Below are 14,088 nucleotides of genomic sequence, written 5' to 3'. Positions count from 1 at the left end.
TGCTATGGTCCCATGGTGTTGTCCAGCTAATACCTCCAAGGTCTGGTCATCTCTCGTATCTTTTTTTTTTTTTTTTTTTTACAAAATATTCAGGCAAAGATAGAATATAAAAGACAATCTTTAATTTCAGTGTGTTGAAATGTATCATAACTCAGTGACAGGAGCACCTACAGTGATTTCAGTTCATTACAGCTTTCAGTTTGCTTTGAGTATACCCTGGGTGGGCGTTTTAGGTGAATTTCGGTTAATTTTACAGTGTAAATGGCACAGATGCAGCCAACAGATGGCACTAAAGGGCAGAGACAAAAGTTTCACAAAACACTAAATTACCGTTTCATTCTGCCATTATTTAAATTTCTTCGTTGTCCCCTATGGTAATATCTCGATGGAACTGCGCTACGTTGCCTCCATGATCTCCAGTGGCACTGCTCCATTACATACCCACAAGCTGTCAGGGAACGTGCACAAATATCAACGAAATGAACGCAGAGTATGGACAGAGCGCCCAGTCTGTATCTTGAGCATAATGAGGCCTCAATCTTAAAGAGTGTAGGATTTAGTGCCATCTAGTGGTGAGATTACAGATTGCAACCAACTGAAACTTCTCCTGTGTGTTTAGAAGAACGACGGTGGCCAATGTAAAACTTGAATGTAGACATAAACGGCTCATTCTAGGATGAAAACACAACTGGTTTCAGGTGCTTAACCACTAATGGAAACATTGGTATGAATGAAGGACATGCTCGACTTTAATTTGTGAAATGCTGGATAATCTAAGCCACTATTTGCTATCACAGTTTCAGGTTGAACTGCTCATAGGTCTTTGACATGTAACTGGTAACATGGGGTTAGAGGGATTGAGGGTTACAACATAAAAAGGTTGGGAACCACTGTGAGTTACTGAAGGCGCCTGTGCTTTGGTGGTACAATAGAGCTCAGACATGAGTCATGCATGTAGAAATACAACCTGCTGCTCACTGCTCCATGTTTAGTCTGGCTGCTGTGACCCGCACATTTCATGCTAATGAATGAGGCCTCACATGACCTGACAGGATGAGTCAGTCTGAGAGTTTTAGTAAAGATTAAGTGTGGTTAGTCATCACGTAAGATACAGCGATTTGAAATACCCCAGATTTACACTGAGTTCATGCAGGACGGACATGTTATGCGGTTAAAAAGAAAAAGGTGGACACCCAAGATTAGTGTATCTGATCAAATGTCTCCCCTTCTGTTCCCTGAGATATGACAGTGAGTAATGGCCAGTAATTTTTTTTGGAGAATATTATGATGTCACAGTGAAGTTGACCTTTGACCTTTTGGATATAAAAAGTCATCAATTTCTAATTCCATCCTGTTAGACATTTGCATTATGTTTTGTCATAATTAGTATATGAATTTGAGTCTTGGCCAAAAAACGTGAGTTTTAAGTCCAAGCCGATGTTTGTGCCAAATTTGAGGAAATTCCCCTCAAAGAGTTCTTAAGATTTCGTACTCAACAGACGGACGACATTGGAGTGACTTTGATTTTAACCTATAACCCCCAAAATTCAATCAAGTCACTGTCGAGTCCAATTGGAGGTTTGTGCCAAATTTGAGGAAATTTCCTCAAGGTGTTCTGGAAATATTGTGCTCATGAGAATGAGACGGACGGCGACAAAATGACCTTGACCTTTACCCTCTGACCCCCAAATTCAAATCAGGTCATCATTGAGTCAAATTGGACATTTGTGCCAAATTTGAAAGAGATTCCCTGATGGCGTGTTTTAAATATCACGTTCCTGAGGGAGAGACAAACACACGGTCACAGCGGCCTTTGACCTATAACCACCAAAATCCAATCAGTTCTTCTTTGAGTCCAAGTGGAGGTTTGTGCCACATTTGAAAAAAATTCCCTCAAGGTGTTGTAGAAATTTTGTGCTCACGAGAACAAGACGGATGGCAACAAAATGACCTTGACCTTTACCCTATGACCCCCAAATTCAAATCAGGTCATCGTTGAGTCAAATTGGACATTTGTGCCAATTTGAAAGAGATTCCCTGATGGCGTGTTTTAAATATCATGTTCCTGAGGGAGAGGCAAACACACGGTCACAGTGGCCTTTGACCTATGACTACCAAAATCAAATCAGTTCATCTTTGACATTTGTGCCACATTTGAAAAAAATTCCCTCAAGGCATTCTTGAGATATATCGTTCACATGAATGAGACAGACAAGGTCACAGTGACCTTTGACCCCCAAATTCAAATCAGGTCAAGTGGATGTTTGTGCCAAATTTGTGCATGTATTTGCGTGTTTCACTGTCATGGGCTACCTCCGCCTCTGTTTTATGTAATATTCTACTTTTAATCAATTTAATTGTAATTAATACAATAATAAATGCCATTGAAATATAAAATTAAATCTTCCTGACAAGCAACAGGACACGTCACTCTTCAAATTTCTTCACTGCTAATAAAGCCGAGCTAGTCACCGACACAAAGACCCAAGTCAGACTGACATTTTCAATAATACATTTTATTCCATTAAAGATTCTTTTTTTCTAATTGTACACTGGAATGTTAAGATTCCCCTTCAGTAATTTAGTTAAAAATGCTCAATCTAGTCATTTTCAACCCCACATCCACACAACCATTGCTAAGTTGAAATTTGGGGAGTACAAATGGAAAAAAAAAAACAAAACAAAAAAAACAAAAAAAAAAACAATAACATGAAAGACAAGTTATATCTTGAATAATGTTGATGCACTATGAGAATGTAAGTAAAGGATGACTCGGTGGATGAACAGGGGACAGCAGAGATTACTGCCAGGGCTCTGGTGGGCTCTCTGCTTACCTTGGATGTGAGGGGGAGTGGGTCGTATATCAGGCTGGCGGTCTCTGATCCCTGCTGTGTGTGTATGTGTGTGTGTATGGATTTACACCATCATGCCAACACACATCCACCATCTCAGATCCCTAACGCCTTGTGGGACGCTGGATTAAGGGCTTGGATGTTGTTTCTGGGCCGTGTTCAAAGTACTTCCGATATCTGAGGGCTGATCGTTGGACGTAAATGGACCAGAGTGAAACATGGCGTCTCTTTCGGACAAAGTGAGGAGTGGCTGCAATGGTGTTACAAAATATGATAAGAAGAAAATTCAACAGATGCAACAGTCAAACGTATTTACTGGTGGGTGAGTTGCCCTGCAGCTGAGAGCTCCTTACAAAGTCCTGCTCGTCACGGTTGAATTTCAATTATCCAGATTAGTGGTAAACAATGACAAATTATACAGCAAACAGTAAAAAATACCAGTTAAAAATAAAAAGGACAGTTTTGCTGATGACTGCAGACAGTACAGACAGTATACTGAGCACAGAGCCATATGCTGCTTTTCAGCGAAGTGTTACCTCTCTACAAAAACTCCGAAAAGAAAAACTCAAATCGTCTGAAGTGAGATATCAAGAGAGCAAATCACAATAGTTTTACGATTAAAGAGTGACAGGCTTATAATGACTGAGACAGCTACGACTCTGCAGTTATTATTATGGATAAGGAAATCTGAAAAGAAAGAAAGCAAGAACCCCATTCAAGATCGGCTTATTCGATGATTCGCTGTAATGTGACTGAAGAAGAAGAAAGGGTGGAGGATGCGTGATGCTCGGAGGGATGCTAAACTAGCAGCGCTCATTCTAGTGGAGACTGATACAGCGGCCTCTTCAGTGGTCCCTGTTCTCCCCTCTCTATCTCCTGGCAGGGTTTTACTGATAGATCGACGAGGAGACGGCCGCCGGCCTCTCCCGCACCCCCGCAGTCATCCTCTACTTAGTCCCAAGTCCTCTTTACAGTTCTGCTTGGCGAACACAACAGCATCAGTGTAGTTTTCTTTAATGTGTTTGTTTGGGTTTTTCCTGTTCAATTAACTCTATATATAGATGATCCTCTCTCATACAAACATAAATACACCACCGCTGCTCTGCTCCACCACAGGAAGAGGCTTTGCCAGAGGGCTGACGTAGTCCTGTCGATGTACACAGTCTCTGAAATAGTATACAGGGTGGGCAGGCAAGAAATCTTCAATCTTTCTCTGTAGCATAGATTTGGACTTTTTTTGTTGGTGATTTTTTTTTTGATTTTGTCGTTTTCTTTGAATATTTTTTACAGGATTTCATATTTGTCAACAACAAAGGAGGTTTCTGAGGAGAATCTAACAGAGCTGTCGCCGTCTACGTGAGTCACTTTGGTAACCTGGAAGAAAAAGAGAAAGACAGGAAATTAACAGCATGTTTCAGAACATTACTGAGCACAGTCTGGACGGACCTTCACCTGCACATCTTCGCTTCATACAGTTATATCTATCCACGACATTTCTTCAGCCCGGCCTTCAGCCCGATGTTTAGAATTCACAATCTTGACTAGTCAATGTCAACAATTATCCAGTAATCAATTAACCGCTGAGAACATTTTTGGCCAGTTACGCATGATGGTCTATAGGTTTTGCTACTTGCACTTCACACTAGCCGGGTCTGGTGGGAGCTAACGTTAGCTAGCAGCACTGCTCATTCAGGAATTACTGCTTCTAACACTATCCTGACCCAACAGCCATGCTGTCTGTTCAAGGCAGGAATATCGTGCTTTATTTAAGGTACAATCACGTAATGGTGGACACAGTGGTCTCGCCTTTGAGCCACCACAGCAGGTAGCAACAGGGCCAAAATGGCATCTGTATAAGAAACAGACAGGCAACAGGACAGGTGTGACATTTGGACGACATGTTATGCATGAAATCTACTGTGGGAGATTTAAAAAATAGCTGTTAAAAGTTAGGAGCTAATTCAAAGAAGAACAGCGGCCGTAGATGTGAAAACAACAAGGTCCAGGAGATCTGGGAGCTAAGCAGCGCAACCTGGGGGGAGACAAGAGGGTGAGTGCTGCCACTAGCTAGCTATCACCCAATTCGGGAGGTGCCCCGTGCAGAGCAACCAAGGCTAACTTAAGCTGACCAACAGCTAGCCGGCTAACTGTCAATGTCAACAGAAAATCAAAGGCAAGACATTTACATCATAAAACATTAAAATTTTACCACCTCTACATGGATAGCACTTTTAGCGTGCTGAAGTTCACCAGGTCAGTGAAGTGCTGAGCTAAAAGGAAAGGCCTCTTTTATTTCTCATCGCTGCACTTGTTCTTTTGTTTCCTAAAAAAGAACCTGCTAGTCAGCGGCTAATGTGTGCTGGGCTATCAAACTAAAAATTAAGTGATACTGGCGTCGTTAATCCTGACTTGGATCCCTCAGATTTATTGTGACCAACACACATGCTTACTTAACATTTTACAGTGTGAGCTCAACTTGTTGGTGCTCTCTGGTGGACAAACTATGCAACGTAGACAGTTTCTGAACAATCTTAAACTCAGTTTGGCATGTCTGTATGTATTGGTCTCATAAAGCACCTAATACATGGTACCTAATAAACTGGCCACAGAGCGTATGTGATCTGGACTCAGTGGCTCCGGACTCCGATCACACACAGAGACCGTGACAGGAAACGCTTGTTTTCAGTGACCCACCTGGATGTCGCAGTAGTTGCGCTTGGACACAAAGGACACAGCGATGGGGAAAAAGTCGTTGGGCTGTCCGGCAATGCTGAACTCCAGGCTGCCGGTCTTGTTGTTGGCATCGATAACAGGTAGGCACCACTCCAGAATGTTTCGCCTGCTGTCGTGTTTGTACTCTCCATCCAGATCACCAATCACAGGAGCTCCCACACCAGACCTGCACAGGAACAGGTCATGGTATGGTACGTTTTTTAATACAGCAAAAAAGTAGAAATGCCAGAGAAATTTCCTTGACTTTTCAAATTTTAAATACTTGGAAACTAACATAATTTGGGCTTTTTTTTTTTGTATTGAGCAGGAATTCTGAAATGGTCTGAAATGGGCACGTTAAATCAAAACTAGTGATTGTTGTCTAAACGCATTACACCTTAGAAAACACTTGTTGAAAACGTGAAAAGACAGAAATGTGTGATACTGAACTGGAGTTAGACCGTTCAACTGTTTTTCTTTTCTGTGTTCTTCTATATGTATACTACATTACTACTAACATTAGAGTGCAGAGTATCAGTGTTGTTTCTTTCGCCCACTTTGTGTCAGTGGTGACTTTGCTACGTCCCACGACCTCTCTGAGCTCTTTCAGTTTAATAAATGCATGAATAAACACAAGCTAAATAGCCGTCACCAACCTACCCTTCAGTCTTTCTGGCTGAATCTGCTGCCCTGTATTTATCCAGGGAAGTGTCTTTTGTTATTAAGTGGGCCTAATTTCAGCCACACCCTGTTTACGTGATGAAGCTACACACTGACAACTGACAACTTCCTTTACGAGGTTCAGACTGACATGAAGGTCTGTTGATAATGTTGAAGAGTGACTTCAAATTAAAACTAATTTATGTTGATCTCAGGTCTGAGGGTGGTCATTTTTGTCCATCAATAATGCAGTTAATATAAAGTTACTTAGTGGATATACTTACGGTACAGGGATGCTGATGACCACGTCGTTGAGCTCGAGGCTCTCCTCCTGCAGCTCGTATTCAATGTTGACATCACAGCCAGTACCGCTCTCTGAAGGCCAGCAGTTTACTGTGGAAGGGTCAAGACACTCATATTATCAGTCACATTAGAGTCAGATAAGTGACAGTGAATAACAATATACCACAATGCTCTCATTATCACATGAACAGCAGCATCGTATCAAACTGGCTTCGCTCCAGATGAGGTACATGTACTGGTGCTTACTGGTTAGAGGTATGAGGGACTCGTCTGTGGTCTGTAGTCTCCACTTCAGTACACCAACATCATTGTTGAGAGGGAAGGACTTCTCTGGGTTCTTCAGGCCAATCACAGACTCAGCTGTGAACATCTTCTTGTCAACATTGGGATGTGTCTGAGCAGAGACAGAAATACAATTATCAATACAGCTGTCATAAGTCACGGGGTGATGCATGTGTACATTACAGTTCAGGTCATTTAAAATACTGAAAATGAAAGGGCAACGGTTTTAAAGAGATGTCTTTTTAGTGACAGGTGTTTTAGTTGCCTTCTTCCACTTGTCTCTGTTGCCTGTGTGAAAAGCATGAAAGGTGACATCTCACGTTGTAGCATCTTCATCATCTAATTAAAACATTATTTATATATTTACCAGCCCCTCCAGGATGTTACGATGCTGCAACCATAATAATTAACACAAATTCAGCCAATCCCTGGGAATTTCTTCAGACTTTTAAAATTTAAAACAGGTAAAATTTTATCTCATTGCAGAGCTGCGTGCAGCGTATTGATTCCTTTAGTGCCTCCTTGCCCCACTCTCTTTCTTCCTCTATTTATTAGGAGACTACAGCTGCAGGACCGGAGCTCTGAGCCTGGGACAGACTCACACACACACAGTGACAGGGCTAACTGTTAGCATCAAACGGCTAACATTACCCAACGGTTGTTAACAGGCTTGACAACAGAGACAAGTGTCTGTGTCAGAGTGAGCTTGTTGGGACCATTTAATGGTTCAGTGTTGGATGTTAGCTGCTGCTGCGCTAGCTCCTGCTAACCGGGCAGGAGGAGAGCGGGTCACGGAGATGGTCCCTCAGCACTGTGTCGATTGGTAGCAACAGCTACAGCTAATCATCAGCGATCGTGATGCCCAGCGCCCCCACCATCACAAATAGATTCTGAGGGAAACACTGAATGTTTAAAATAATAGGTTCTGTTTCCGAGACAGTATCGCAACTATTTTTTCATTTGCCCATGCAATTTCACTGCAAAAAATGCCTAAACACATTGCAATTTTTCAAAAAGCTGCGGAGAAACCAGGCGTTTCAGGCCCAAAAACCCTGAGAAATCTCGAAAGGACTGATTTACAGAAGCTATACTGTCGTATGACAGAACACTGTCTCCAGCAATTTTCTAAATATGCAGTCAACCTACCTGCAGCTGCAATCCTTTGTTGTCATTATTGTTGATGACGAGGCGGATGCGTCCGTTCTTATCGTCAGTGACTCGGAGCGTCACCATGCCCAGCACCTCCATGTTCTGTAGGCCGCCGTCACGACCGCAAGTCAGCGAGATCTTCTCCTCCACACGCAGATGTACACTGGAGAGGAAACACATTCAGTCATGCTGTGAGTCCCAACAGATGACAGAAGACTAAAAGCAGCTACTGTTGCACTCAAGTCCATATCATTTTAGTGTGGTACAGGAAGTGTTTTCAATGATTAAAATTCAATTTACTGAAATCAAAAGAAAAAGTAGAGAATAGCTGATGAGGTCAGAACATTAAGAAGGAAAAGATATGTAGGATGTTAGTGTACACTGTTTTGTTTGAGTTCAATCAGCATTGAGGTCCTTATAAATACACAACTCACAACACAACTCCCAGATAAACAATAATCAATGATGTAGACTGTGATGCGTGTATACCTCTCCACGTTGACTGGTGGTGGTAGAACTTTGGATACATCTGAGCCCCTCTTTCCTGTGGAGGGCATGATGGTTTCACCCTCGGACTTGAGCTTGTCAACAAAGTTGTCCACCTCTTTCCCTTTAGCACCCAGTTTCAGAGCCTTACTGGGTCCACTTGGTCTGAAAGAAAAGAAAAATCACCTTCTTTGAACAGTGATCTACAAACATTAAAAAGAGCATTAACTTCTAAACACCTCCAATTACAACAACTGCAATGAATGGCCACAAAAGTCCCCGTGCACCATCCTCCAACATAATATGACAACAAAAAGATATGTTCAGATCCAAAAGGATTTCACACATGTATTTCTTGTACCTGACTGGAGCTGGTGTGATCTTGGGCTTCTCAGGCTCGACGATGGTGTCTGTGATGATGGACCCTGAGGAGACGCTGGTCATGCCGGCGCTGCCAAAGCCGCCGAAAGCTGGCACCTTCTTCCCAGAGCGCTCAGCGTCCCTCCTAGCCTGCTGCAGCTCCTTGGCCTTCCTCCTCATCTCTGCCTTGGCCTCTCTTTCCTGAGTCTGTGGACAACATTTAAAGTTTGTTTTGAATTAAATGACACAAACACTAAGATAAATACAGTAATTCATTTCCAAACTGCAGCGTTGAGAGATAAAAAATAGCAGACTTGGATTTCTCCATGGGGATCAGTAGAATGCGCGTGATCTCACCTCTCTGACAGCACGGAAAACCTTCTCCTCGTGGGAGTCCATCTCTGTGAAGGTGCGAATCTGAGCCAGGTTGACGTTCTCTCTGTAGCCGAGCGCCACGATCTCATCGAAGGCAAAGATCAGGTCAAAACAGTGCTCTGATATTTCGCTCTCCTCAAGCACACGACAGTATTCTGGGATCTGGAACGGCAGGGAAGAAAAACGAAGATCAGACATCTGAACCACAGCAGGCAGTCCAACATTTGGCACATGCGGTGAGTAAGAGATGTGAACCCTTAGAGAAGTGACAGAAAAATTATTTCTACAAGACAGTCTGGGCTAAAAGCTCGACGACTGACAACTCCACTGATCTGATCACAAATAAAAACACGAGTAAACGATTTTTTTTAAAGCATTCTCATTATTTTTGTGACATAAATGCACCTTTCACCTGTTTAAAGTCTGCACAGTATTGATAACAGAGCTTGATGTTCAAACCTCTAGTCACAACTAGTCATCACTTATATCACATAACTTTAGGTTACTCACAATTACAATCTTATGTCCCTGTTGGATTGTAATTTAAGTCTTTCCATACTGAGGAAAAGGACATGTATCACGCAAGTGCCCTGACCCCAATTCCACATGAGTATTTCCTCTATAGTATGTGTATGTAAAGTTTTAGTGGCTGACCGCCCAAAACAGCCAAACACATGCTGCATGCCACTTAGATTTTCTTCCTGTTTATATGTGATACACAAAAGGGAAATAACTTACAAGGGGTATCAGATTACTTGAAGAGCACTCACATAAACCAGAAAATAAAGGGGACACATAAGAACAACATTGTTTTCTTTGACATGATGGAATTATGGTCAGCCAACAGATTGACTTGAACTGATTTATTTTGAATGAGCTAAATACTCCAGGCTATACAGGAAGTGAAACTCTGTTTTATCTGATGCTATGCAGAGATTAGGGATGTTCCTGACGACTAATTTCCCTGATGTGTAAACAGAACTTTAAACTCAGACTAGTCGACTGGTCTAAAAGCAAGAAAACACAAATCAATCTATAAAGTTAAACACTGTCTCAAAAAATACTGTAAAAGCCATTTGAGATGGCTGATCACATTTTTCAATAATCAAATCAGGTTTTAAATGCTGTCGTAGCACTTTGCACCGTGCCCTATGAACACTGCACTTTAGGGATGCATGATATTGGATTTTTTTTTTTGCCAATATGCAACAACTCATTTGACTGATAACCAATAACGATACCAAAAAATCCATTTTTCCCCACCTTATTTTAATGAGCATTAAGTCTCCTCTGTTGTGGAATTAACATCATATTATACATGCATACACTTATCATGATGGCCCACCAGCAGATGGAGACATGAAATACAGTGCTTTTCAATGTGTGTAAAATTCATTCAACGTCTAAAATAAGAAAAAGCATATTGGCTGATTCTAGTAGTTCATGTTTATTGGTATGATACCGATATTATCATGCATCCTTATTGCATATTATCCCACAAGTCATGACAGCAGCTCACAAAATAAAAGTTAACTACTAACCTTAATTGAAAGCAACATTCTTTAGGAAAATAAATCTTAAGGAAACGTGCCTGATTATTACAACATCATTTTTAGTGATGACGCAACCACACAGCAAACAGCCTATCTTATGTTTAAAAAGATAATAATAGTCTTCAGAATATGTGTTAATATATCATTTAAATGTGTACACTCATTTAAATTATAAGTTTAACCAACTACAGGGTGTCTACATGCTTTTTAAGACCCTTTCAAGACACCTTTTAACCAAATTTAGGAGAGATTTTTGGACAAATCATATTTTACTTATCTAAGCATTGCAGGTAAAAAGTGTATAGCGTATGTGGTCTTGTGCAGGGGTAGGTGTTTTGTAGAATATGGTTATTAGAGTGAGTTAAGTTAATCTACATTTTGCCAACAGGTGCAAGTACAAAATAAAATGACAGTATTATAGTTTATTGAAGATTTGTAACATTTGAAATGTGGACTTTTACACAGAAAGGCTTCACTCATTTTCACTAAAAGCTGTAGACATTAAATAAGATAAAATGTTAGCAGTTACAACCTCACAAATTCAAACTGAAGACTATTTAACAACTTTTAAGGCCTTATTGTTATACAATTGAATTTAACACTTTTTAAGACTTTTCAAGGACCTGCAGACACCCTGAACTAGTATTTCTCTCGCCGACTTGTAAGGGTAGCAACATTGAATCGACTAATCATGCACATCCCCCTCTCTGTCTCTCTCTCTGTCTATGAATCATTTTGTCATATGGATTACTCTGAGTTCAATATGTTGATCTGTTCTGTACGACATCTATTGGAAGAGGGATCCCTCCTTAGTTGCTCTTCCTGAGGTTTCTACCACCCGTTAAATGTTTTTTATTGGGGGAGTTTTCCCTTATCTGCTGTGAGGGTCTGAGAACAGAGGGATGTTATAAGCTGTAAAGCCCTGTGAGGCAAATAGGGATTTGTGATAGTGGGCTTTATAAATTAATTGATTTGAATCCCTACTAGAGATATAACAATTAGTTAGCTTTTCTCATCCAATTCTCTGTTTACTTCCCAAATAATATTTTCCTAATTCAATACAAAATCACTTACAGTTGTGAAATGCAATAACGAGGCCCAGCACTGAACATGGCTCTGCCTCAAACTTGTACATTTGCTTTTCTTTAGTTTAATGTGATCTGTGGTTGTCAGCCACTGCATGACAGCTACGTTTGAAATTAGGATGAGGAAATAGTAAAATGTTCATAAATGGTTGTACCTATAAATTTCTACTAGATTATCAAAGAAGCAGACTGTAATCCATTCTGTTTTTAGCTTCAAATACTGTTGGATATCCACAATCCCATTCCTTCATTGACAGGCTGTTGATACACACAGAGATGCTGAAGACTGCGACTGTCAGTGCATGTTAAAAAAAACTCAAGACTCAAAAGGAGATGACAAGAAGCTGGTGACAGAGGCTGAAAGATTTCAGTGAAAAAGTATACATCTACTACATGCAGTTATTTGGATTCATTTAGAAGTAACTCATATGGACCTACAGCTACAGAAGAGAAGTCATTTAAGATATTGCCAGTCCCTTATACTGCAGTGTAAAATGTTGACTTTACATCAGACAGATGATGGATGTAATTTAATTTTACAGACACAAACATTTCCTTACCACTCGGGAGAAGAGTCTGAGTGTCTCCAAGTCCTCCAGGATGTTGCTGTTCTTGGTGGTGATGAGGACCATGTACAGTTTCTCCAGCGGCTGGTACACATAGCGAACACTGTCTGTTTCCACAAAGGTGTGCTGCTTGCCCGTGTTCATGAGTTTAGGGAAAGCAGCCAAAAGACCCTCGATACGCGTCCGGGTCATTTCCACAAACTGCCGTGATACAATGGCCTTGCCGGCCTTGGTGCACACCGCCGCTGCCAACAGCACCTGGAGGTGAGGAGAAAACCTGACTGTTACAATGCCTGCAGAGCTTTATTAATATAATAAACACAGTGTACATGCATAATTTGTTTGAGCATGAAAACGTTACTGCTAGGCAAAACTGAGTTATAATACTGGAGGAACTTAATGCACAAATTAAGCTGACAGTTCCCTTCACTTCAACCTGCAGTAACCAGAATTGGCACTAATGTTTGCATCTTCCTAGGAAGATCAAGTACTGCAGAGTTAAACATCACTGTATTTAGTGTTAGACAAAACTGAGTGGCAGATTCAGCATTCACATAACCCACTCAGCTAGTAGCACAACTCATAGTGCTGGTTGGCACTTCTTAAGACAACCTACTATGTTGAGTGTTGGTGGAAGAAGACTGTAAGAGTAACTGGACACTTGCTTTATAACCTGACATTTTCAAAAAATAATTGTTGCTGCAGAGATGCCATGCATGCCGAATTTAACAATGGTGTGAAGTGATGGATCTGAAGACACTAAGTCGTGTTTACGATGTGTGTATGTCTGCTGAAGAGCTAAACTAACTTTGAATCACCAAAATTTTGAATGGAGTTTGGTGACACACTAGAGACAACGGCTGTGTGGAGAGGTACGATACATTTCCAGTAAATTAACTTAATTAAAATTTAAGTTTATGTTAATATAAATAGGCATCATATGAGTGCACTCTTTGTTTCAGTCTGGGGAATGAATGAAGGAAGTGTATTGATTCCACGTTGACAATGGCTTAAGTTAGAAATGAAAGACATCGATTGCGATGGACCTGAACTTGCATGATATGGAGGTTAACGTTGACAGTACTGAATATGTGTTGTAGCAGCTGCGCAGTCATAATGATAACACAAATGTATACATGGCTATGGTTTATTAAAGGACAGTATTCAGTGTTACCTGGTTGGAAACAATATGACAGCAGGTAACGTTAGCTCGGATCCGGCTAATGACAGGAGCTAGCGCTAGCTTGTCAAGCTAGTTAACGTCAGCAATGTCTGCACACTCAGAGCCGCCTACTCACCTGATATTTAACTCGAAATAATAAAACGACAAGCCATTTACTTTATTTTAGCAACTCAACATAAGGTCAGCGCTGTCAGCCCAGTGGAAAGCAACGTCTGACTTTCCCATTATTTCGCTCTTGGAGGACCTAGCTAGCTGGTAGCTAGCTTTAGCCATGTTAGCCAGTGTTATGATAATTGCTAGGCCCGATCAAAGCAAAGGAAATAACTTGATTGTTCGACTGTCACTCACCATTTTGGTCTCTCTCTATAGTACGACGATCTTCCGTCTCTGGTGTTTCTTGATTTGGTGATCTCTAGTCACTGTGGAATAGCAAGGTGCGAGTGTGCAGCTGTCTTCAAGTTGTGTGATTGTTAGCTAGCTAGCGTCAATATGGCAGCAGTACAGAGCCACGTCTCCACCGGA

General features: G+C 41.1%; 1 protein-coding gene across 1 annotated transcript; it reads right to left on the bottom strand.

Annotated features, from left to right (window-relative positions):
• Positions 1–2,495: 2,495 nt before the first annotated feature.
• arcn1b (archain 1b) lies at positions 2,496–14,088 on the bottom strand. Its single transcript, XM_049576925.1, has 10 exons — positions 13,915–14,088; positions 12,378–12,641; positions 9,162–9,341; positions 8,806–9,011; positions 8,448–8,609; positions 7,956–8,121; positions 6,774–6,921; positions 6,509–6,617; positions 5,547–5,751; positions 2,496–4,226 (listed from the first exon to the last, which is right to left on the bottom strand). The coding sequence occupies exons 1-10, from the start codon at positions 13,915–13,917 to the stop codon at positions 4,137–4,139; spliced, it is 1,533 nt and encodes a 510-aa protein (XP_049432882.1). The 5' UTR covers positions 13,918–14,088; the 3' UTR covers positions 2,496–4,136.

This window comes from Epinephelus fuscoguttatus, linkage group LG5 (assembly GCF_011397635.1).
Source record: "Epinephelus fuscoguttatus linkage group LG5, E.fuscoguttatus.final_Chr_v1".
In the NCBI taxonomy this organism is placed as follows: Eukaryota; Metazoa; Chordata; class Actinopteri; order Perciformes; family Serranidae; genus Epinephelus; species Epinephelus fuscoguttatus.
The sequence above is the reverse complement of the archived record's forward strand: the minus strand, read 5'-3'. Positions and strand labels throughout refer to the sequence as shown.

Excerpts from the sequence above, each read along its gene's own strand:
- arcn1b (XM_049576925.1), bottom strand. Across the intron at positions 9,012-9,161 it reads TTTTCCGTGCTGTCAGAGAG|ACTCAGGAAAGAGAGGCCAA; the intron begins GTGAGATCACGC and ends TGTTGTCCACAG. Across the intron at positions 6,618-6,773 it reads GTCCCTCATACCTCTAACCA|TAAACTGCTGGCCTTCAGAG; the intron begins GTAAGCACCAGT and ends ACCCTTCCACAG.